Source organism: Notamacropus eugenii, chromosome 5 (genome assembly GCF_028372415.1).
Source record: "Notamacropus eugenii isolate mMacEug1 chromosome 5, mMacEug1.pri_v2, whole genome shotgun sequence".
NCBI classification, from domain to species: domain Eukaryota; kingdom Metazoa; phylum Chordata; class Mammalia; order Diprotodontia; family Macropodidae; genus Notamacropus; species Notamacropus eugenii.
The window spans coordinates 20,288,550-20,313,378 of record NC_092876.1 but is presented as its reverse complement, the minus strand read 5'-3'; the positions used below and the strand labels follow the sequence as shown (position 1 = coordinate 20,313,378).

At 40.9% G+C, this 24,829-nt stretch overlaps 1 protein-coding gene across 1 annotated transcript in view; it reads right to left on the bottom strand.

Moving 5' to 3' along the window:
* Positions 1 to 521: 521 nt before the first annotated feature.
* Positions 522 to 24,829, bottom strand: part of LOC140508333 (uncharacterized) — a 37,416-nt gene continuing 13,108 nt past the window's right edge. Inside the window, exons 5-9 of the mRNA XM_072616166.1 lie at positions 22,069 to 22,200; positions 21,382 to 21,508; positions 18,845 to 20,601; positions 15,452 to 15,471; positions 522 to 3,704 (exon numbers count right to left, since the gene is read on the bottom strand). Of these exons, the coding sequence (XP_072472267.1) occupies positions 2,834 to 3,704; positions 15,452 to 15,471; positions 18,845 to 20,601; positions 21,382 to 21,508; positions 22,069 to 22,170 (2,877 nt within the window). The 5' untranslated portion in view covers positions 22,171 to 22,200 and the 3' untranslated portion in view covers positions 522 to 2,833. The remainder of the gene's footprint in view (positions 3,705 to 15,451; positions 15,472 to 18,844; positions 20,602 to 21,381; positions 21,509 to 22,068; positions 22,201 to 24,829) is intronic.

Below are 24,829 nucleotides of genomic sequence, written 5' to 3'. Positions count from 1 at the left end.
TGATTAAATATTGGAATTAGCTGGTCTTTAATGTTTGGTAAAATTCCCTTTCCAATCCACCTCCTCCTGGTGCTTTTTTTTTAGGAAGCTCATTTATGGCCTGTATAATTTCTTTTTTTAGGTTTACTTAAGATATTCTACTTACTCTTCTGTTAATCCCATGAGAATATGGTTACAGCACTACCTGCCCTCACTCCCACCTAATTCTATGAGGATTAATTTCTTTGTGACAATTACTCTGTTTTACTTCTCCCTATCTAATTTTATTTTATTTTTTTAACCTCTTCAAACACCTTTTAACATATCCTCCTCTTGGGGTAACTCCTGGGGTTTTGTTCTTTTTTTTTTTGACATATTCTGCAAATTGTCATGAAACCATATATTTATCATGTTGGTATTAAGCAAGCCTTAAATAAATTCTCCATTTGGCTTATACTAGTTGCTTATAGCCCATCCTAGGTTTTCCATGGTGCTTAGATCATGTGAATTTCCAGGCCAGTTAAATAAACTATTTCCACCTCTTTGATAAATTACTTAAAATTTATTTTTCAATTCATGTAATGAAACAAGCATTTCCATAACACAATACAATAAAACAAGATGATTGTACATGAAACTACAAGTCTACTACAGACAATATTCTACTCCTTTCAAATTTAGAACAAAATTATCATATAAATTTCTTGTTTATTTTCCCTCCTCTTAGAGTTGCGTACCATTATATACAAATAAGTATGTGTGTGTACGGTTTCAGACACACTACTTTCCAGTTTTCCCAACAATCTTTTCCAAATATTGAAATCTTATCCCCAAATATTGTCTTTACACTTGTCAAATACAAGGTTATTTTTCTGGTTATGCTGCTGTATGTATACACTATTCCACTGATGTACTTTTCTATTTCTTACCCAGTATGAGAGTTTCGATACTTACTGCCTTAAAACAGAGCACAAGAGCTAGTACTGCTAAACCCCGTTCCTTGACTTTTTTCATTATTCCTTTGATATTCTTGACTTTTTGTTTTCCGAAATGAATTTTCTTATTACTTTTTCTAATTGAGTAAAAGATAATTTTGGTAATTTAATTGAATATACAAATCAGTTTGGATAAAATTGTCATTTTTTATGATTCTGACTCTGCCTACCCAGGAACAATGAATAGTACTCCAATGATTTAAATCTTATTCTATTTGTATATGAAGGTTTTAATAATTATAGTTTTTGTTTTTGTTTTGGCAGATGGACTTCCAGGTATTTTGTACGGTCTAGTGCTTGAGACAATTTGTTTTCTTCAGAGCACATTTAGGGTAGAATCCCGGAGTTCTAATTTTTAAAGAACTATTTTCTTCAGTGAGCTTTTGAAACTCCTTTTCCATTTGGATAATTCTGCCTTTTAAAGCATTCTTCTCCTCATTGGATTTTTGGACCTTTTTTGCCAATTGAGTTAGCTTATTTTTAAAGGTGTTATTTTCTTCAGTATTTTTTTGGATCTCCTTTAGTAAGTAGTTACTCACTTTTCATGATTCTCTTGCATTGCTCTCATTTCTCTTCCCAATTTTTCTTCCACCTCTCTTACTTGATTTTCAAAATCCTTTTTGAGCTCTGCAATGGCCTGAGACCATTGCATATTTATTTTGGAGGTTTTGGATGCAGAAGCCTTGACTTCCTCTGATGGTATGCATTGTTCTTACTCATCCGAAATCATGGAAGAAAATACCTGTTCACCAAGAAAGCAACCTTCTATAGTCTAATGTTTTCTCCCATTTTTGGGCATTTTTCCCAGCCAGTTACATAACTTTTGAGTCTTTTGTCAAGAGGAGAATATACTCTGGGGACCTATAAATTCTCAGTTCCTCCAAGATGCCACAATCATACCCAGAATCTGCAATTAGAATTCCCTCACCACAACTACCTCCAGCTCCAACACATTAGCACTCCTCTTCAGCCTAGGGCTGAGCTCAGGGCTGAGATTCAGATCAGTTGCTCAATTCCCCCAGGGGCTCTAGGGGGAGGGCTCTAAAAATGGAAGCTGCCACTGCAAAGGCTGCTGGGTCCAGACCCCACTCCCCTCTCCTAGGTGAAAGAGCCCTCCCACTGACCTTTGAAGATGTCTGTGGCATATGCGTTGAGCAATCTGAGAACTGCTGCTGCCAGTGGCTCCCTGAAGCCTATTCCAGATCCTGTCCCTGCCTTATTACACTGGGCTTTCCAGAATAATTACATTCTGGGATTTCTCCCTTGTGTGAATTCTCTGATGTAAAGCAAGATGATAGTTCTGTGTGAAAGATTTTCCACATTGATTATACTGTATTATATTGCAGGGTGAGTAGCTAAATGGGAGGAATATCTAAAAGTCTTTCCACATTTATTACATCCATAGACTTCTTGACTGTGTAGCAAGAATGCATCTCTATGCAAAATCATTTCCCCTGAATGATATTCAAAAGGCTGCAATGCAGTGTGGATTATCTGATGGCCAGCAAGATGGAAGCTTTTTCTGAAACTTGCTCTATCCACTGTGGATTCTCTGATGGCTAGGTGGCAAAACTCTACCTCATTGGAAAAGCCTTTCCACATTTATTATATTCATAGGGCTTCCCCCAGTGTGGATTCCCTGATGGAAAGCAAGACTGTCCCTGTCTCTGAAATCCTTTCAAAAGTTGAATTCATAAGGTTCTCTCCAGTGGATTCTCTGATGTGCTGTAAGATTGGATCTCATTTTGAAAGTCTTTCCACACTGATGACATTCAAAAAGTTTCTCTCCACTGTAGAATCTCTGATACATAACAAGATTTGGAAATCCTTTCCACACTGATTGGATTCATAAGGCTTCTCTACAGTGTGGATTCTCTAATGGCCAGAAAGACTGCCCCTGAGTGGAAAGCCTTTTCACACTGATGACATTCAAAAGGTTTCTCTTCAGTGTGGATTCTCTGATGTACAACAAGTCTCCTCCTGTCTTTGTAAGCCTTTCCACAGTGATTACATCCATAAGGTTTCTCTCCAGAGTGGATTCTCTGATGGGCCCCAAGTTTACTCCTGGTAATGAAAGCCTTTCCACATTGATTACACTCATAAGGTCTCTCTCCAGTATGGATTCTATGATGCCTAACAAGATTCTGCCTACTTAGGAAAGCCTTTCCACACTGCTTACATTCATAAGGTTTTTCTCCAGTGTGGATTCTCTGATGGCCAGCAAGATGGAACTTGTCTCTGAAAGCCTTTCCACATTGATGACATTCAAAAGGTTTCTCTCCAGTGTGGGTTATCTGATGTGCAGCAAAACCTGCCCTGTGTGTGAAAGCCTTTCCACACTGGTTACATTCATAAGGCTTCTCACCAGTGTGGATTCTCTGATGGGCCACAAGTATACTTCTGGTAGTGAAAGCCTTTCCACATTGGTTACATCCATAAGGTTTCTCTCCAGAGTGGGTTCTCTGATGTGCCTTAAGTTTACTCCTGGTAATGAAAGCCTTTCCACATTGATTACACTCAAAAGGTTTCTCTCCAGTGTGGATTCTCTGATGCCTAACAAGATTCTGCCTCCTTAGGAAAGCCTGTCCACATTGATTACATTTATGAGGTTTTTCTCCAGTGTGGATTCTCCGATGTTCAACTAGACTGCTCCTGTGTTTATAAGCCTTGTCACATTGCTTACATTCATAAGGTTTCTCTCCAGCATGGATTCTCTGATGTAAAGCAAGACTGCTCTTGCCTTTGAAAGTCTTTTCACATTGATTACACTGAAAAGGTTTCTCTGCATCGTGGGTTCTCTGATGAGCAACAAGACGGACGCTTCTTCTTAAAGTCTTTCCACAGTGATTACCTTCAAAAGGTTTCTCTCCACTGTGGACTCCTTGATGGGCACCAAGTTTGCTCCTGCTAGTGCCACTCTGAACACAGTCATTCCCTGAGGTCTTATTCTTACAAGACTGTCTAAATCTCTTTCCAATTTCATTAAATTCACAGTCACTCTTGGGACTTCTATCTAATTTGATATTAGAGTCATGGATTTCTCCCAACTTGAAGTCCCAGGGACCATCATTCATGAATCTATGCAGGACATGTTTTTCCAGAAAAATTCCAAGATTTCTAGTCACCTCATTTTCTTCAAACCTGTTCTCTAAATCTGAAGAAAACAAACAATCAAATATAGATACAGCAAAAGATATACACACATAAGCATATGCAATAGCAATGGTTACTGGAGATTTATGGGGCTCAGGACCTTCTCATTATCAGCTGAAATGCAACAAAATTTGTGTACTCTGAAACCAAAAACTGGCATTTAAGAGACTGTATCAGTATAAGGAGGAGACAGACAGGCTGTGAGTGTGACAAAGGAGCTGCACACCACAGAGGGCTGAACTCCAAAACTTATTTACTCCAAGCTAACCATTCACATTGAACAAAATCAACAGTCACAACTCAAGATGGCGACTAGACTTAATATCAACAGATTAGAGTGATTCTCCATGGGAGAACAGTTTAGTTTCTGTTTCTGCTTTGACAGATGGACTCCCAGGTATTTAATATTGTCTAGAGTTTGGGGCAATTTGTTTTCTTTCTTTAAGGAGATTCTTGGAGAGACAAGGATTTCTTGTCCTACTCTGCCACCTTGCCAGAATCCCCTCCCACTATTTTAGGCATGAAATTTTCAGTGAACTTGTTAGAAATCTGCACAGAGGAGCAATATGTCATTTAGGTCTGCCACCTGGCAGGTGGTAAATTTTTTAACTTGAAAAGGTGACAAGCCAAGACCAATGGAGAGTTGGTACACACAAAAGAGTGTGCACTCAATGAAGCTCCTGAGGCTCAGATACACCAGAATATGGATCCATTCTCTGCCACTTGTGAAAATTTAGGCCTGAAAATTAACATCAAGAAAAGAAAGGAAATGGTCCTTACCCAGGGACAGCAGGTTCTGGATATTCTCCAGCATTACCTCCTTGTACAGTTCTTTCTGAGAATGGTCCAAGAGGCTCCACTCCTCCTTAGTGAAGTCCACAATCACATCCTTCAATGTCACCACCTCCTAAACCATCAAAAGTCACATGATTTAGAGCTCAAAGAGACTCCAAAATTCCTCTAGTCCAACTCTCATCCACTTAGAACAGGAAACTGAAGCCCAGAGAAAGGATTTCCCTAACACTCATATAACTTTTACAAGCATCAGAGCCAACAATTGAAATCAGTTATTAAGACCACAATGGAATATGGTGAAAAGCATTTTACATTTAAAATAAGAATCATGATGGAACAATCAAAGCTAGTAAAATGTTTTACTAGACAATGTTTCTCCTGATGGAATTAGGAACAAGACACGTGCTCTGTTAGTGAAGCACAAGAATCTGTATGGGAGATAGTGGGGTCATGTGTAACTCCACCTCTGTCCTAAGTGACATATTAAGAATATTCTTACAAAGAATTTGTGAGAAGTTGGTTAGGACTGTGGATTCTGGGAGGAAAAAAACAACAAAGGGACAGTGATCTCTCAGGAGTGAACAAAAATTATCAAGTCAATTTGGTAAAAGTTTATAATAAAGTATGAAGAAAAGTATGAAAAGAATTCTAAAGAGAGATTACTCACAATATGGCCTCACCTGAGTGGTATGAGACTGTTTCCAGCCAAATGAAGAAGAATTCTCTACTCTTATACTCAAGGGTTGAGATGGCACTGGGTATGATGAGTTATACTTAAACATCTTCTGTCTTTCCTTTGATTGGTTTCAACTGTTCATGGAATAAATACATACATTCATTTTAATATTTAATTATGGAGAAATAAGAATAATTTTATGGGGAAAGGAGAGTTCCTTCCTCCATTAAAAAATGTAAAATTTTATCAAGTAGAGTTAGAGATTAAGCTAATGTATAAGAAAGATACTGCAAATTTAAGAAAAATAAATTATTTCATCATGCTGCTACAACTTTGGATCACTGGGCTTAGGTTGTTTAGGGAGTCAAAAGAATGAGTCAAGAAGCAGACTGATGGAGATTGTACAAGAAAGTGACTGCTTCTTCAAATCCTTTGATGATTGGGAGAGCCCATGCATTGTCACAATCTGGTACATGTAAAGCATGTGTTTAGTCAAGACATTTGGCATTTGATGCTTCCCATTTCTAGCAGAATGGTATGATTCACTGGTTAAGAAGTTATATTACTGTGAAGCAATTCTCTTTTTGGTGGATAAAAATCTCTTCATGTTTTATCACTTTGATTTCATTTAAAATATCTCTTTTATCTTATATTCATATATGTCATATATGGCTTCCTTTATTTTTGTTATGGAATTTCTGAGCAATTAAAGAATGTTTTATTCTCTTCCTGATTTTTCTGGACTTTCAAGATTTTAGAGTTCTTTTCTCTAGACATTCTGACTCATGACCCTTCATTGCACTGAATTACTCACAATTTGAACAATCACTACAGAAATTTCCAAACATGTCCACATTTGCACATGTGCACCATGGTGCCCTAGTTTGCAACTTCTCACTGACTTTGCCACCCTGTCCCAATGTCTTCTGCCCAAAATTTCTTCCAATCAAAGTATAATCTCGATGGGGAGAGGACGATTTTTCTTCATTTCTGTTTGAATCCCCAGGCCATTAACACACGGCATGGCATTATTCACTTGCTTCAGTTGTGTCTGACTTTTCTAGATCCTAGTTGAGATTTTCTGAGCAAAGATACACCATTTCCTGCTCATGCTAAAATGATGAACTGAGGCAAACACAGTTAAGTGACCTAAGTGCCTCAGCATCACACAGCTAGTAAGTATTTGATTTCATATTAGAAATCATGCACATGAATCTTCCTGATTCCAAGCCCAGGGTTCTATGCACTAGGGCACCTTGCTGCCCTTTGCTCATGCCTTATCCCTTTAACTAACTTAGTTTTCACCCTTCCTTTCTTGAAAGGGCCCTCTGCAAATTTAGAATTGATGCTTTAATTGAGAAATCTAATAAATTTGTCCTATAAAACTGAATTTAGTGAAGAAGCTGCACTTACAGATGCAGAAGACACACATGGCCTTGAATGCTGGAGTTTCCCCACCACTGCTGTAGACGGATTGCATTCAGGTGCCAAGATAGTGTCATTTTAATGCAATGATGTTCTTCACTCTTACCTTTACAATTTCGGAACATATGATCTTTCAAATGTTAAGAGTAGATTTTGTGAAGGTCTGACCCACTGATAGAGGGTAAAACACCACAAGTATCCATGTGACTTCAGAGGAGACAATATCATAATTCACTTTAGGACACACTCAGTTCCATTTGCAGGCAGGACCCCAAAGTATATGGCTCGCTTCCTTTGATTAGTCTACTGCCAGAGTTTTAATGTGGCAGTCTTTCTCTTCAGAAGTAGAAGGGACTCAGTCCCAAAATAGGATGAAGGTGGGAGAATGGGAGTTGATGGACAGATGACGGAAAAGGAGCTCACAGGAGGAACCAGTGTATTACATTTTGGCTTAGGCATAATGTGAGTCTTGGAGAGGAAGTGGGTGCACTAGGACAGGGTCAAGGAAGAAGAGGGGTCATTGCCACGGCCATGGCATTTCAGCTAATGGAGACCAGGAATAGGAGCAGAGAAGGCAGAGACCTGAATTTCTAGCCAGGAGTCTGAATGGAAGATATTTCTGGGGATTCAGGACTGAGGCAGAAAGAGTGGTGAGTATTGATGGGGCTGGACTGGAACGGGGAGACACTTGAGGCAGACAAAAAGGCTTTCTCTCCTCCCCTCAGGCATAAAGAATAACTAAGATCTCTGGGGAGTCCTAAATCTGACTCAGTCTGGGAGGAAGGGGCAGGTCTGGGATCAGATCCCTCAGCTCAAAGGAAGGAGTGATCTTTGCTTGGAGATATCTCTGTATTACTGGGGAAGGGGGTGGCGGTACTGACTCCAGGTCGCCTAACTAATCCAGCCTGTGGAAAAGTTGATTTAGACATTCTACCCTCCCCCCACCTCACTCCCACACACCTGGGTTGGGAGGAGGTGAGGCAGGGTAAATCCAAGTTTCACCTTCCCTGGCTAGGAAGGCAAAGGGGCAGAGGGAGAAGAAATATCAATATTGGGAGTTATGGAAAGTTGGAGGACAGAATCCAGGGAGCAGTCCCACTCTATGTTCATTGAACACTGTAGCCAGATGAAGAAGACATCAAAAGACCAGGAAGGAGTCTTTGGCCAGAGAGAGTAAGGTTGGGTCTCAGGTGTCCCCCCGCAACCTGTCCAAAACCCTGATCCACACAGTCTCAAATCTGTCTGCCCTCCCTCTCCCTTCCTTTGGGAGAGAGACCACCTTGAGACAGGAAATGAAGCATTTTTCAAAATCCTGTTAGTCTTCTGTCCCTCCTTCCCAAGAATCCTTCTCCTTTCCTCCCAAGAAAGACCTCTCTATCAACACTGACCCCTTCCTTATGCTGGAAGGCTGCCTGGTAGAGGCAGAGAAGAGCTCTGTATTTGGAATCAGGATCTGGGTTTGAATGCAACAGCCCCAGGTCCCATGACTACAATCTAGCACTCCTGCAGTGCTTTCCAGGTGTGATCTCCTGATGTCCTCACAACAGTCTTGGCAGGTAGGGGCTGTTACACCCATTTAACAGATGAGTAAGTTGAGGGTGATAGGTGCAGTCACTTTCCTAGAGTCTTAGCCAGGAAATACCAGAGGGAGCATTCTCTCTTCTCTTACTCCAGGCTCTCTCCACTTAGCCTTGTCTGGTAACTCAATGAGCCTCAGTGTTCTCCTCTGTAAAATGAGGGGGCTGGAGTTGGTGACCTCAAATTAAGCCTCTTCCAGGTTTCGCATATACCTGCATTTCTGTGATTTGGAGATCAACTCAGAAAAACAAGCAATAATAACTCAGCAATGTTTAGAGTTGGAAGCATGTCAGAAAATGATCTTGGAATTGCCTACTGTTTGTAAACCTATGATCCAGGTTGGAATGCTGCATGTTCCTTCATGCTCCTGTGACACTGGACCAGTCATTGATCATTCTGAGTCTTGTTCCTCTAGGGAAAATGAGGACCTGGATCTCGAAGACCCTTCCTGCCTCTAGCTCAGGGTCCTTTGAGAGCTGCCCACTTGAAAGGTGGACTCCAGCCTGTGAAACCATTCTGTCCTTGCTCAGTTTCCTGATTCCCTGATACTTTCCTACCTTGGAGAGCACCCCAGCCCTGCTGGGGTTCAGGCTCAATTCAGAGAATCCTTCAAACACATTTTGGGGACCTGAATGAATCCTAATCCAACCATGAACTCTCTCCCCTGCTCTAATTTTCCCAGGCTAATTATATTTGTGAGAAACATGCTCACTTTAAACAAAGAATAACTGAAATAAGGAATGATTTCTATTAACTTTTATGTTCATTTCAAGTTAGCTCCTAAGGGATGGCTACTACAATTTTGTAGACCAATAGGAGTTATTTTATACTGTTCTCAATTCGAATCCCCTGCCCTGCTATCCATTGGCTAGAAGAAGCTTGAACACCTCACTTCATGTTCTCTGACAGGCTTCCCCTCAAACAACTCAAGTCTGGGAACAAGTTTCTGACCTGTTTACTATCATAAATCTGTTTCTGCCAGGTCACACCTGTGATTATCTGAGATCACCCAAAGCTGGGAGGAGTTTTAATCCTGTGGAAACCGAATTTCCTCTTTTGTTTCCCACACATTGCTGTGAGGTCTTTTTATTCTCCACTCCTCAGTCTCTGCTCTTCTATCAGGTACAGTCCCTGGCATTCTAATGATAATGTTTAATATAAAATTTTGGAGTAATCTCTTTGTTCTCTCTGAAGTAAACTCAGAGAGTGCCTCTTCCTATGTCAGCAAAAGCCAGCCAAGGCCGACTCTACATTCCTTAAGGAGACCTTTAACCTAAGACACTATATCTTGAATAATGGGAACTTTCCTTTGTATCTTATTATCTATAGACACATACTATGTTATGGCATATTAATGGTAAAGAAAATATAGACATCTTAGGTCATAATTTCTATTGAACATTGTTTACCCTTTCCTATGTCAGTTATCTGTTTGGGGCAGGAAGCCTGCCACTTACTAGTGGTGGGATTTCTGAGACATATGTTTGCCCACCTTGGAATCTCAAGACCTGACTGACATTGCTTTGTTAATTGTCCTGTCTTACTGAATTTATGATTTGCTTAATTAGGAGAGTTTCTTTCTCACGGCAAAATGTACTTAGGACAGATGATTTCTGTACTAGGTAGTCAGAGTCACCTCTGACTCCATAGTGCTATGTAACTGTTTTCTTTATAGGGAATTGATCAATTAATTAATTAAATCATAAAATGTATGCATTTAGCCTGTTGCCTTTTCTCTAACAAAGTTTTCAGGTCAACACTAGTCATTCTCTCATCTCATCCTTAAATGAACAAACATAAAATTATACCCTCCTCCTCTCCCCTCAGCACTGGCTTATTTTCAAAAATTGGTCCAAGAATTCTTGTTGGCTTCAATACAGGGCCAGGCACATAGAAGATGTTGGATTTATTTTTTATCATTTTACAGATTTTCAGTCATGTCTGCCTCTTTGGGACATGTCTTGGGTGTTCTTGAAGAAAATACTGGAGTGATCTCCTAAAGCTCACTTCACAAACCAGAAAAACCAGATAAATATGGTTAAGTGACTTACCTAGGGTCACACAGCCAATGCCTGAAGTTGGATTTGAAGTTAGGTCTTCCTGATTCCAGAACAGGCACTCAGTCCACTGCTTAATGTTTACTGACTGACTGGCCTGTTCAGCCTTATTGGCTGAGGGGGGCATGCAAATTGGTGATCTTTGAGATCCTTTCTTAATCTAAGAACCAAGGAACCTTGGTCATGTGACCCTTGTCTGCCTCAGTTCAGCCTTATTTCTAAGTGCCCAATAGGCAGGGTTTGGGGTCCCAGAACCATGGAATCTGTGGCTACCTCTTTAAAGAACCTGGTTCTCAATTGCTCTTACATCCTCTGATGAATGAATAAATGAAGCCATTTACTCAGCTCTCATTATTCCATGCCAGGATTTGCAGTAAATGCTACAGATTCTGTGACTAGGGTGTAGATCTGCCCCCATTAGCCCACCTAATTACAGGTGCTGACTTTTGGAAACCATTTCCTTAAATGTAAATCTTTTTGATTGCTGAGCACAGGAATGCAGATAAAATGGGCATGTGGGGATTGGGTAATGGCCCCTCCTCCCACCTCTGATCTTTCCTCCATTCTCTTGGATTAGCATTTGTTACTCACCCCTACCCACCAACTCACTGATTCTGAAATTCCATTTTCCCCTCCCTTTTTCTGGGCCATTCTTCCTCCACCCTCTCACCATCTCCCTTTTACAGAAGGAGAAACTGAGGAAGCCAGAGACGAAGTGAGTTGTCTGGGGTCACATTGCTAGCCAGCGTCTGAGGCCCTGTTGGAACTCAGGTCTTCCTGATTCCATCCACTTTCCCCTTCCAGGGATTCAGATGAAGGCTCTGTGATCTTGAGCCCAGTCCTGCTGGGACCCCAGTGGTGAACTACAGGGAATATAAATGAAATCTGGCTGAAGGAATATTAAATTAGTAAAGCTTGTCACATGCTGGGGTTCCTAGAAGGTTCTTCTTGTCCACCCTGGCTGGGGTGTATGCAGTGACCATGACTTCATTCCAGTAACAGCAGTGATAAGTGGCAGGGACAGGATCTGAACCCAGGACTCAGGCATCTAAAGCCAATGGGTGGTCGGTTTGCTTCCCATTGCTCCCTGCTAGCTCCCACACATATATACGTGTACTCAGACATGGTTGTGCACAGTGAGGGAAAGGAAGAGACATCAAACCTCTGTCCTTGAAGAATATGCATTTTCAGATGTTGTAGAGGGCAAAGGGGTCCTAGCAAAAGACTGAGGTGTTAACAGGATTCTACTGAGTCAGTATTGATAATATTTCATATAAATTTTAGACTTTAATAAGGGCCAAAGTTTGAATTAAGAAGAGCCTGGACCTAATAGTCTCCTTCGTTTAGAGGATGCCTTTTGATGGGCAAATGGGACTTCCTTTTCAGACCCTTCTACTAGTATCCTAGTGTTAAGAGAAAAACACAAATACCTTGGGGTGTGTCTTCAGCTTTTGTCAAACTCTGTTAAGATAAACAAATTCAAAGGCCTGTTTAGGACAGGATGTCTGCCATCTGGGTAATGGGACTTTTTCTTACCTTGAATCACAAAGGCACACTATGGAAGGAAGATGCCCATAGCCTGGGATCACAAAACCCAATTACAATGTGTTTACAATGTGAGAACTCCTTTCTCATGGCAAAATGTACTTAAGACAGTCAATTTCTGTACTAAGTCAGCCAGTTCTGATCCTGGCTCCATAGCGCTATGTAACTGTTATCCTTATGGGGAAATGATTAATTAAATCATAAAATGTATGCATTTAGCCTGTTGCCTTTTCTCTAATAAAGTTTTCAGGTCAACAGTATCTAACTTGAGAATTAGATAAACAGTAGGACTGAGACAAAGTGTCAGTAATAGGTAACCGACTGATTTTATTATGAGACACAGATTGGCAAATAATAATTCCCTTCTGAAAGGGCAAGGCAAAACTCTAGGGATCAGGGAGATCCACCCAGGGTAGATTGGCAGGAAGCAGAAAACATTGGAGTGCAAATCTTTCTGCCTTCTGGTTGGAGGTATGATCTCTCTGTTTTCTGTTAGCCAGCTCTGCACATGCAGGTGTCACTTAGGTTTGCAGGAGGGCCCCACCCCATACCCCACTTCTGCTAGCTCCCCTTTCCACTGGGCCTCATCTTCCCCTCTGACCTCTTGCTGAGTATCCTCCAGGTTTACTAGGATTAGGTATCCCTCCGAGTCCTGACTCTGGGGGTTGCCCCAGCTACTTCTCCAGGTTCCCTGTCATGTCCCCAAAGTACTATGGGAGTGCAGTTCATCCACAGACCTGATCACCATCAGTAAAGGGGGAATCCAAGAGAGCCAAGGAAATTCTATCCCAGCAGGCATATGTTGTCCTTTGCAGTGCTGTCAGTAAAGCAGAAATTGTCCTCCTGGTTCTGCTCATGTCCTCCTGCCTCAGGCCACACAAGTCTTCTAGGGTCTCCCTGAATCCTTCCCAATTACCATTTCTTAGGTCAAGTCAATAAGCATTTAGAAAGTGGCTCCTCTATACCAAGCACCATGCTAATGTACTGACGGTGCAAAGAAAGTTTAAAAGAATAAGTCCCTGCTCTCCACAAGCTCAGTCTAATGGGGAGAAAACATGTCAGCATGTGTGTGCAAACAAGGTCTGTACTGTATGGAGCAGAGGTGGTATGAGAGAGTAGGTGCCAGGTACAGGTGGTTTTCAGGAAGTGAGATCGTACCTGAGATGTGAAGACAGCCAGGAAAGCCTAAGTGAGGGAGAAGACATTTTAAGTATGAGACAGCCATTGGGAAGGCACAGGGTCAGAGGATGGAGGGTCTTGTTCAAGGATCAGCCAGGAGGCCAGTGTCCCTGGGTCAGAGAGAAGAGGACCAAGGTGCACGTAGACTGGAAAGGGTTGAGAGGTTGGTTACATGGTGGCTTCTATGTACTAGGAGGCATGTAAATATTATCTCATTTGATGGTTTTGAGAGAATCGTCAGGGTCCTTGCTATAGACGGGCAGAAAAAAGGAGTGCAGGTTACCCAAAGACAGTGGACTGTGGCTTATGTATCCACTAAAGACTGTGACACACTCCCTCTAGACATGCCTTCTCTACACTAGCTCATTCCTTCAAGGCTGGCTCTCCTCAGGTTTGCTTTCTCAACATCAGCTCTCTATATACAGTTCAGCTCAGTATCTGAGTGGCCAGAACCCACATGTATGTGTCTGATTCGCTACAGCACACAGGCACATATCTGATTGGTTGAAACTCAAGCCAGAAAAATAGTAAAGGTCCTACTTTGCCTGTTGTTACAAAGACACAGGTCTGATAGAATCCTAGTTTTAATAGTTAAGTGCTGAAACATGCTGGATGACCCCAACACACTCAAATTCCAAATGGAATACATTCAACTTGCTTCAGGAAGTACCTGGTGTAACCACAACTCAAGTGCCTGCCTTTTCCAATTGAATTATCAGTAAATTAAGTAAATTTTCAATTTTATTCTATTATTAGGTTAGTTTACCCATGAGAAACAGACATTTTTCCAATTATTTAGATTTCACTTTGCATAAAAAGGGTTTTTAACTGTGTTCATATAGTTTCTGAGTGTCTTGGCAAGCAGACTCCCAAATATATTGCCTACACTTACTTCAAATGGAATTTCTCTATCCCTTGCTGCTGAGCTTTATTAGTGGCAGAGAAATACTGATGATTTTTGTGGGTTTATTTAATATCCTGCAACTTTGCTTAAGTTGTTAATTGTTTCAAATCTGTTTTCAGTTGATTCTCTAAGTATATCACCTGCAAAAAGTGATAGCTTTGTTTCCTCAGTGCCTATTCTAATTGCTTCAATTTCATTTCTTTCTCTTATTGATAAAGCTAACATTTCTAATACAATTCTGGATAAAAGGGGTGATAGTGGGCATCTTTTTTTTTTTTTTTTTTACCCCTGATGTTCCTGGGAACACTTCTAACTTATCCCCCTTACGTACAATGCTTGTTGAGTTTTAGATACGCTTCATTTTAAGAAAAACTCCACTCATTGCTATGCTCTGTAGTGTTTTTAACAGGAATGGATGCCTAATTTTGTCAAAAGCCTTTCCTGAATCCATTGTGGTAATCATGATTTCTGTTAGTATTGCTGATGGAATCAATTATGCTGACAGCTTTCCTAATATTGAACAACCCTGGATTCCTGGTACAAATCCCACCTGATCATGGTGCATATCCTGGTGATAAATTGCTGTAATCTCTTTGTTAATATTTTATTTAAAATTTATCTATCAATAGTCATTAGGGAAATTGATCTATAATTTTCTTTCTCTGTTTTGGCTCCTCCCAGTTTAGGTATCAGCACCTTGTTTGTGTCATAAAAGGAATTTAGTAAGACACCTTCTATGTCTATTTTCCCAAATAGTATGCACAGTGTTAGAATTAAGTGCTTTTTAAATCTTTGGGAGAACTGGCTTGTGAATCCGTCTGGCCTTGGAGATATTTTTCTAAGGGAGCGTATTGCTGACTTGCTTGATTTCTTTTCCTAATATGAGATTATTTATTTCTTCCTCTGTTCTTCTGGGCAATTTATATTTTTGCAAATATTCCTACATTTCACTAGATTTCTATGGAATTGGGTAAAACAGCTTCTAATGATGGCTTTAATTTCTTCCTCATTGATGGCATATTCACTCTTTTCATTTTTGATACTGATCATTTGGTTTTCTTCTCTGTAATCTAGTAAATTAACCAAAGGTTTACCTCTTTTATTTTTTTCCCATAAGAGCAGCTGTTAATTCTATTTATTGGTGTAGAGTATGTTCAGGAAAGACTGGGACCTCTGGGATGAAGGCTCTCAAGCTGTTCTCAGTGGCTTTCCACATTTGTTGTTCACCTGTTCCTCCAAGAAGCATGTGAAGCAGCCAAACCCTGGTAAAATATTTGGGCAGATGAGCTAAACCAGGTTGAGGGTAACAAAGGGGTTTCAAATCCACTGGAGAATTAGGGAGGTGTCTAGCCCAAACATGTGAAGACTTCTCCTGATGGAGTGGATGGATGAGAACAATTTGTTCAAATGGCCATGAAGGCAGCTCAAGCAGGGGCTGTGAACCACTTAGAACCAGGCTGACCATCAAAGACACCAAGACCATTCACTGCATCTTGAGCCAAAACCAGTCTTGATTCTGTCCTGTCACTGGAGTGTGATGACTTTGGAGGAGAGACTGAGGCCAATGACTTTGTGCAACTCTGACTCACTTAAATCCAATTAACCCACAAATCAGAAGACATCACCCTTGCCATTTTACCAGTCTCAAAGTGCTGTGGTGACAAGGACAGAGGAAGCAGCAGTGTGGATGGAAGCTGCAGTCACAATCCTGCAAACAGCGGGCCCAGGTCCTAGGGCTATTGTGTCACTAGAAGCAACAGTGGGATTTGGGCGGCCCCTGGGTGTCTGAACATCCTATTAAGGATGACACTGCTCACCTCCTGGTGTGAGGAAGTGGCTAGAAAAGGTGTCCCAAAGCCAATGCAACCAAGATTAGGAGGGAAGCAAGAAAACTGGGAAAGAATTTTTGCAATTAAAGTCTGTGATAAAGGCCCCATTTCTAAAATATATACAGAACTGAGTCAAACTTATAAGAATACAAGTCAATCCCCAACTGATAAATGGTCAAAGGATATGAACAGGTAGTTTTCAGAGGAAGGAATTAAAGCTATCTATAGTCATATGAAAAAATGATATAAATCACTGTTAATTAGAGAGGTGAAAATGAAAACAACTCTGAGGAACCACATCACACCTATCGGATTGGCTAACATGACAAAGCAGGAAGACAATAAATGTTGGAGAAGATGTGGGAGAGGTGGAACACTAATTCATTGCTGGTGCAGGTATGAGGTGATCCAACCATTCTGGAGAGCAATTTGGAACTATGCCCAAAGGGCTACAAAAATACGCATACCCTTTGACCCAACAATATCGCTTCTAAGACTGTATTGCAAAGAGATCATAAAAATAGGAAAGGGTCCCCACATGTACAAAAACATTTATAGCAGCTCTCCTTGTGGGGGCCAAGAATTGGAAATTGAGGGGATGTCCATCAACTGGGCAATGGCTGAACAAGTTGTGGTATATGAATGTAATGAAATGCTATTGTACTATGAGAAATGATGAACAGGAAGACTTCTGAGATGCCTGAAAGGAATTATAAGAACTGATGCTGAGTGAAAAGAACAGTACCAGGAGAAAATTGTATACAGTAACAAGCATCATGTGTGTGGGATTTTTTCTGGTAGACTCAGCCCCTCACAGCAATGCAAGGATGTGAAATATTACCAATGAACTCTCGAAGCAAGATGCCATCCACATTCAGAGAAAGAACTATGGAATTGAATTGCAGAATGAAGCAGAATATTTTCTCTAGTGTTCTATTTTGCTTTTATCTCGGTTTCTCCCATTCATTTTAATTCTTCTATGCAACATAACTAATGTGAAAATGTGTTTAATAAGAATATATGTGTAGAACCCATGTAAGATTGCACGTCATCTAGCAGCAGGAGGGGGTAGAAAATCTAAGACTTATGAAAGTGATTGTGGAAAACTGAAAACAAATAAATTAATTTAAAAAAATGGCTCACTACCTTAAAAAATGTCAATAGGTCTCAAATAAAAGAGTGTTTTACAACATCCAATGCAACTGGGTGAAGAAAATGGATTTCTTCTGTGGTATTAAGCAATGTAAACAAATTTCCATTGGGTAAGTTCAGGGTTTCATTATATGTCTGTGTCTATGTCTTTCTGTTTCCCTCTCTCTTTCTTGCCTGAGCCATACATGACGAAACTAAGGATCCAAGGAATGATAGCCATAAAAGTAGTATTTCCATCCTGATTTAATGTTTGCAAAACACTTAACAAACACTGCTTCATTAAATCTTCACCTCAACTCTGGGAGGTAGATGCCCTTATCATCCCCATTCTACAGATGGGGAAACTCAGGCAGCATTAGGTGACATGACTTGCTCAGTGATATACAACTAGGAAGTACCACAGGCTGAACTGGAATTCACCTAACCTCCAAAAGAAAGCTGATGTCCCCTACAGAAACTGATGCCCAACAGGTACCACTACACTTAAAAGAATTTTTCTGCCTGCAAAGAACAGGAAACACTGTGATTACCATTTAATGGAGGAATGGCTGAAGAAATGAAGTTTATGAACATCAAGAAATATTGAGGAGAGATGGCAAATAGTATGATTTCAGAAAAAAACATTACATGTATAGGATTTTATGTATAGGATGGAATTTGGGGATGTTTAATGAGGTCTCTTGCGGTGGGAGGTCTAATGCAGTCTGGGCTGCAGCAAGAGCCCTTCCCTTGTTAATTAGATCGAAAGCTATGTCTCCAGCATGATTTCTCCAGCCAAGTAAAACCTCTAGGGAAAGCCCTTCCCACCTTCATTCCAGTAGGAACAAGGTTGTCTACTGACCACCATCCTCCAGAAAAAAGCATGACCCTGGGAACATTGGTGAAGCTTCTCTCCACAATGAATCCTCTGACAGAAAGTAAGAAGTGATGTTGAGACCACAGGGAACTGCTCCTCAGAATGTTTTCTCTAATCCTCAAGAACCTTTAAACTCCATTTGAATTCCTTTCCTTCTTCATGACGATGATCAGATTTCTATCTCATAAGAATTCTGAGAAGGGAAATAGGACATGATTGTTGCCTAAAGGCATCACTACCTTGCTTATAGTCATAAGGTTTCTCCGAAGTGTGGAAGTTCGTTACATATGTTAAGAGTGGTAACTAAAAGCTTTGACACAATTATGAGAGTCATGAGATTCACCTCTAGTGAGGATTCTATCTATGATGTTCAGCTAAATCTGAGAGCAGTGGGAAAGCATTCCACATTTAATACATTCATAAGATTTCTCTCTGCAGTATCTATTTTTTTTGATATATAGCAATAGTGGATTGCTGTGTGAAACATTTTCCAGAATAATTACATTCTGGGGTTTCTCCCCAGTGTAAATACTCTGATGGAAAGCAAGACAGTAGTCCTATGTGAAAGATTTTCCACACTGATTACACTGAATTATATTATATGGTGAGTAGTAAGAAGGAAGGAGTATCTAAAAGTCTTTCCACATTGATTACACTCTTAAGCTTTCTCTCCAGTATGGTTTCTCTGATGTGCAGCAAGACCGCTCCTGTCTTTGTAAGCTTTTCCACAGTGATTACATCCATAAGGTTTCTCTCCACTGTGGATTCTCTGATGGGCACCAAGTTGACTCCTGGTAGCGAAAGCCTTTCCACATTGATTACACTCATAAGGTTTCTCCCCAGTATGGATTCGCTGATGGACAACAAGACTGGAGCTGCCACTGTAAGCCTTTCCACACTGATGACATTCAAAAGGTTTCTCTCCAGTGTGGATTCTCTGATGGGCCGCAAGTTTACTCCTGGTAGTGAGAGCCTTTCCACACTGATTACATTCATAAGGTTTCTCTCCAGTGTGGATTCTCTGATGGGTGCCAAGTTGACTCCTCGTAGTGAAAGCCTTTCCACATTGATTACATTCATAAGGTTTCTCACCAGTATGGATTCTCTGATGGACAACAAGACCAGAGCTGCCACTGTAAGCTTTTCCACATTGGTGACATTCATAAGGTTTCTCTCCAGTGTGGATTCTCTGATGTGCAGCAAGACCACTCCTGTCTTTGAAAGCCTTTCCACAGTGATTACATCCATAAGGTTTCTCTCCAGTGTGGATTCTCTGATGGATCCCAAGTTTACTCCGGGTAGTGAGAGCCTTTCCACAATGATTACATGCATAAGGTTTCTCTCCAGTATGGATTCTCTGATGTCCAGCAAGACTGCTCCTGTCTTGGAAAGTCCTTCCACACTGATTGCATTGAAAAGGTTTCTCTTCACTGTGGATTCTCTGATGAACAACAAGGCGAGATCTTGTTATAAAAGCCTTTCCACAGTGATTACATCTATAAGGTCTCTCTCCAGTGTGGATTCTCTGATGGGCCCCAAGTGTACTCCTGCTGGTTAAAGTCTTTCCACATTGATTACATTCATAACGTTTCTCTCCAGTATGCATTCTCTGATGCATAACAAGATTCCGCTTTCTTAGGAAAGTCTTTCCACACTGATTACATTCATAAGGCTTCTCTCCAGTGTGGATTCTCTGATGGTCAGCAAGATGGTACCTGTCTCTGAAAGCCTTTCCACATTGATGACATTCAAATGGCTTCTCTCCAGTGTGGATTCTCTGATGGGCCCCAAGTTGACTCCTGGTAGTGAAAGCCTTTCCACATTGATGGCATTCAAAAGGTTTCTCTCCAGTGTGGATTCTCTGATGGGCTCCAAGTTGACTCCTGGTAGCGAAGGCCTTTCCACACTGATGACATTCATAAGGTTTCTCTCCACTGTGGATTCTCTGGTGTGCAACAAGACCGCTCCTGTCTTTGTAAGCCTTTCCACAGTGATTACATTCATAAGGTTTCTCTCCAGTATGGAGTCTCTGATGTGCAGGAAGACTGCTCCTGTCTTTGAAATTCTTTCCACATTGAACACATTGAAAAGGTTTCTCTCCATTGTGGATTCTTTGATGAGCAACAAGACAGGAGCTTGATCTAAAAGCCTTTCCACAGTGATTACATTCAAAAGGTTTCTCTCCACTGTGGATGCTTCGATAGGCACCAAGTTTGCTCCTGCTAGTGCCACTCTGAACACAGTCGTTCCCTGAAGTCTTATTCTTACAGTGATTTAGGATATAAGACTGTCTTAATCTCTTTCCAATTTCATCAAACTGACAGTCACTCTTGAGACTTTTATCTAACTTCATATTAGAGTCATGGAATTCTGTCAACCTGAAGTCCCAGGGACCATCACTTATGGTCAGGACATGTTTTTCCAGAAAAATTCCAAGATGTCTATTTAACTCATTTTCTTCAAATCTGCTCTCTAAATCTGAAGAAAACAAAAAATCAAACATATATACAGGAAAAGATACATAATCTTATGTATATGCAATAGCAATGTTGACTGGAGGTTTATGTGGCTCATGACCTTGTCATTACCAAGCTGAAATGCAACAAAATTTTGTGCAATGTGAGACCAAACACTGGCATTCAAGAAACTCTATCAGTACAAAGTGGAGACAGACAGGCTGTGAGAGTGACAGAGGAGCTGAACACCACAGAGGGCTGGACTCCAGGACTTATTTACTCCAAGCTAACCATTCACATTGAACAAAAGCAACAGCCTCAACTCAAGATGGTGATCAGGCTTAATATCAACAGATTAGAGTGATTCTCCATGGGAGAACAGTTTGGTTTCTGTATTTATTTTGGCAGATGAACTCCCTGGTATTTTATACTGTCTAGAGTTTGGGGCAATCTGTTTTCTTTCTTAAAGGAGATTCTTGGAGAGCCAAAGATTTCTTGTCCTACTCTGTCACCTTGCCAGAATCCCCTCCCACTCTTTTTGGCATGACATTTCAGTGAACCTGTTAGAAATCTTCACAGAGGAGGAATCTGGTATTTAGGTCTGACAGCTGACAGGTGGTGAATTATTTAACCTGAAAAGGTGACAAGCCAAGACCAATGGAGAGTAGGTACACACAAAAGAGTGTGCATTCAATGAAGCTTCTGAGGTTGAGATGCACCAGAATATGCATCCATTCTCTGCCACTTGTGAAAATTTAGGCCTGAAAATTAACATCAAGAAAAGAAAGGAAATGGTCCTTACCCAGGGACAGCAGGTTCTGGACATTCTCCAGCATGACCTCCTTGTACAGCTCTTTCTGAGAATGGTCCAAGAGGCCCCACTCTTCCTTAGTGAAGTCTACAACCACATCCTTGAATGTCACCAAATCCTAAACCATCAAAAGTCACATGATTTAGAGCTCAAAGAGACTCCAGAATTCCTCTAGTCCAACTCTCATCCACTTCAAAGAGGAAACTGAAACCCAGAGAAAGGATTTCCCTAATACTCATACAACTTTTACAAGCGTAAGAAATCAGTTACTAAGAGCACAATGGAATATGGAAAAAAGCATTTTATATTTGAAATGAGAAGCATGATGGAATAATCAAAGCTAGTAAAATGTTTTACTAGACAATGCTTCTCCTGATGGAATTATGGACAAGATATGTGCTCTGTTAGTGATGCACAAGAATCTGTATGGGAGATAGTGAGGTCATGTGTAACTCTACCTCTGTCCTAAGTGACATATTAAGAATATTCTTACGAAGAGTTTGTGAGAAGTTGGTGAGAACTGTGGATTCTGGGAGCAAAAAAACAACAAGGTGACAGTGATCTCTCAGGAGTGAACAAAAATTATCAAGTCAATTTGGTAAAGACTGTATTAAAGTATGAAGAAGAGAAAAGTATGAAAAGAATTCTAAAGGGAGATTACTCACAATATGGCCTCACCTGAGTGGTATGAGACTGTTTCCAGCCAAATGATGAAGAATTCTCTACTCTTATACCGAGGGGTTGAGATGACCCTGGGTATGATGAGTCATACTTAAACATCTTCTCTCTTTGCTTTATGATTGCTTTCAACTGTTCATGGAATAAATACATTCATTCATTTTAATATTTAATTATGGAGAAATAAGAATTACTACATGGGGAAAGGAGGGTTCTTTCCTTCAATAAAAATGTAAAATTTTATCAAGTAGGGTTAGAGATTAAGCTAATGTATAAGAAAGACATTCGAAATTTTTGAAAAATAAATTATTTCATCATGCTGCTACAACTCTGGACCACCGGGCTTGGGTTGTTTAGGGAATCAAAAGAATGAGTCAAGAAACAGACTGATGGAGATTGTACAAAAAAAGTGACTGCTTCTTCAAATCCTCTGATGCTTGGGAGGGCCCATATATTGTCTGATACATGCAAAGCATGTGCTTAACCAAGGCACTTGGCATTTGATGCTTCTCATTTCTAGCAGAATGGTATGATCCACTGGTTAAGAAGTTCTGTTAATGTGGAGTAATTCTCTTTCTTGGAGATAAAAATCTCTTCATCTTTCTGTCATTTTGATTTTGTTTAAAACATCTATCTTGTATTCATATATGTCACATATGGATTCCTTTATATCTGTTATGGAATTTCTGAGTAATTAAAGAATCTTTGATTCTCTCCCTGATTTCTGTAGATTCCCAAGAGTTTACAATTCTTCTTATTAGATGTTCTGAGTCAAGACTCTTCACTATTCGTTCATAATGGGAACAATCACTACAGGAAGGACATGCTTTTCTTCATTGATAACTCATCTCTGGAATCCCTAATGTTCTCATCAGAAGGTCATGAACATCTCTTTCCTTTCCCGTCCTCCCACATTCTCTCTTCCCCACCATGGGGTAAGCTCACATCCTCCAAACACCTACATAAGAAGAGGATCAGCCCAAATACGTCCAGATTTGCACATGTGCACCGTGGTGCACTACACTGGCACTTCTCACTGACTTTGCCACCCTGTCCCAGTGTCGTGCCCAAAATCTCTTCCTTTGGTGTGCTGTCTTTCCATTCAAAGTGGAATCTCTATGCGGGGGGAGGACAATCTTTCTTCATTTCTGCTTGAATCCCCAGGCCTTATCACATGGCCTGGCATTATTCACTTGTTTCAGTTGTGTCTGACTTTGCTAGATCCCAGTTGAGGTTTCCTGAGCCAGGATACAGGAAAGGTTTGTCATTTCATGACTCATGAAATGTCATGATAAAAATAACGAACTGAGGCAAACACAATGAAGTGAGCTGTGACTCAGCATCTCACAGCTAGTAAGTGGATGAGTTCAGATCAGAACTCATGACATGAGTCTTCCTGATTCCAAGCCAGGGTTCTATACACTGCGCCACCTTGCTGCCCTCTACTTACTCCTTACCCATTTACCTAACTTAGCTTTCATCCTTCCTTTCCTGAAAGGGCCCTCTGCAAACTTAGCATTGATGCTTCAGTTTCCACATCTGACAAACTGGTCCTGTAAGATGGGATTTAGTCGACAAGCTGCACTTATGGATCCTGAATGCTGCAGTTCCCCACCCCTGCTCTCGACGGATTGCATTCAGATACCAGGACAGTGACATTTTAATGTAATGATGTTCTTCACTCTTACCTGTATAATTGCTGAACATATGGCCCTTATATCAAATGTTGAGTATGTTTTGTGAAGTTATGAATCACTGACAGAGGATAAAACATTGCAAGTATCCATGTGACTTCAGAGGAGACCACATCTTAATTTAGTTTAGGATACACTCAGTTCCATTTTCAGGCAGGACCCCAAAGTACATGACACACTTCTCTGGATTAGTCTACCGCCAGAATTTTAATGTGGCAGTCTTTTTTCTCAGAAGCATAAGGGATTCATTTCCAAAATAGAGTAAAGTAGGGAGAATGGGAGCTGATGGACAAGTGAGGGAACAGGACTCCTAATGAGGAACCAGTGTTTTACATTTTGGCCCAGGCACAAGGTGAGCCTTGGAGAGGAAGTGGGTGCACTAGGACAGGGTCAAGGAAGAGGAGTCACTGCCATGGTCATGGTAATGCAGATGATGGAGACCAGGAATGGGAACAGGGAAGGCTTGCACCTGAATTTCGAGCTATGAGTGTGAATGGAGGAAGAAGATGATCCAGGGGACTCAAGGGTGAGGAAGAAGGAGAGTGGTGGACCCCCTCAGAAAGGGCTTGTTCTGTTTTTCATATGGCCCACATTTCTAGACAAATTCTGCCTTGGACTCCTCCTTCTGACAGACTCTCTGGCTAGCAGAAGCAACCCTCTTTCTTGACATAAAGATGTCTCCTAAAAATCTTGTGCTGGGCTTGCAGTTCCCAGGAAGGTCTGAGCTAGGAGATCAGATGGCCTACCTGTCATCTAACTGACTAGGTTTCAGAGACCAAGAAGTGGTCTTTGACATTCAGCCCCCTAGAGTCCTCCCCCAGAGGCCCTATCACCTGATTGGAGAGAGTTCACCTCAATCAGTCCAATCTGTATCCAGTGACTGCTGCTCTCTGGTCGCCCCATCCCTCCCCCCCCAATCCCTTTTCCTCTTTACCTCTTGAAAGCACACTCACACCTTTAGCATTAATAACCCCCAAATCTGACCACTGACGCTTTCACACAGAAAGTGGGTAATGGTTTTTAAAAACGAATTTTGGAGAAACTGTAACTGACTCCATTGTGTGTTC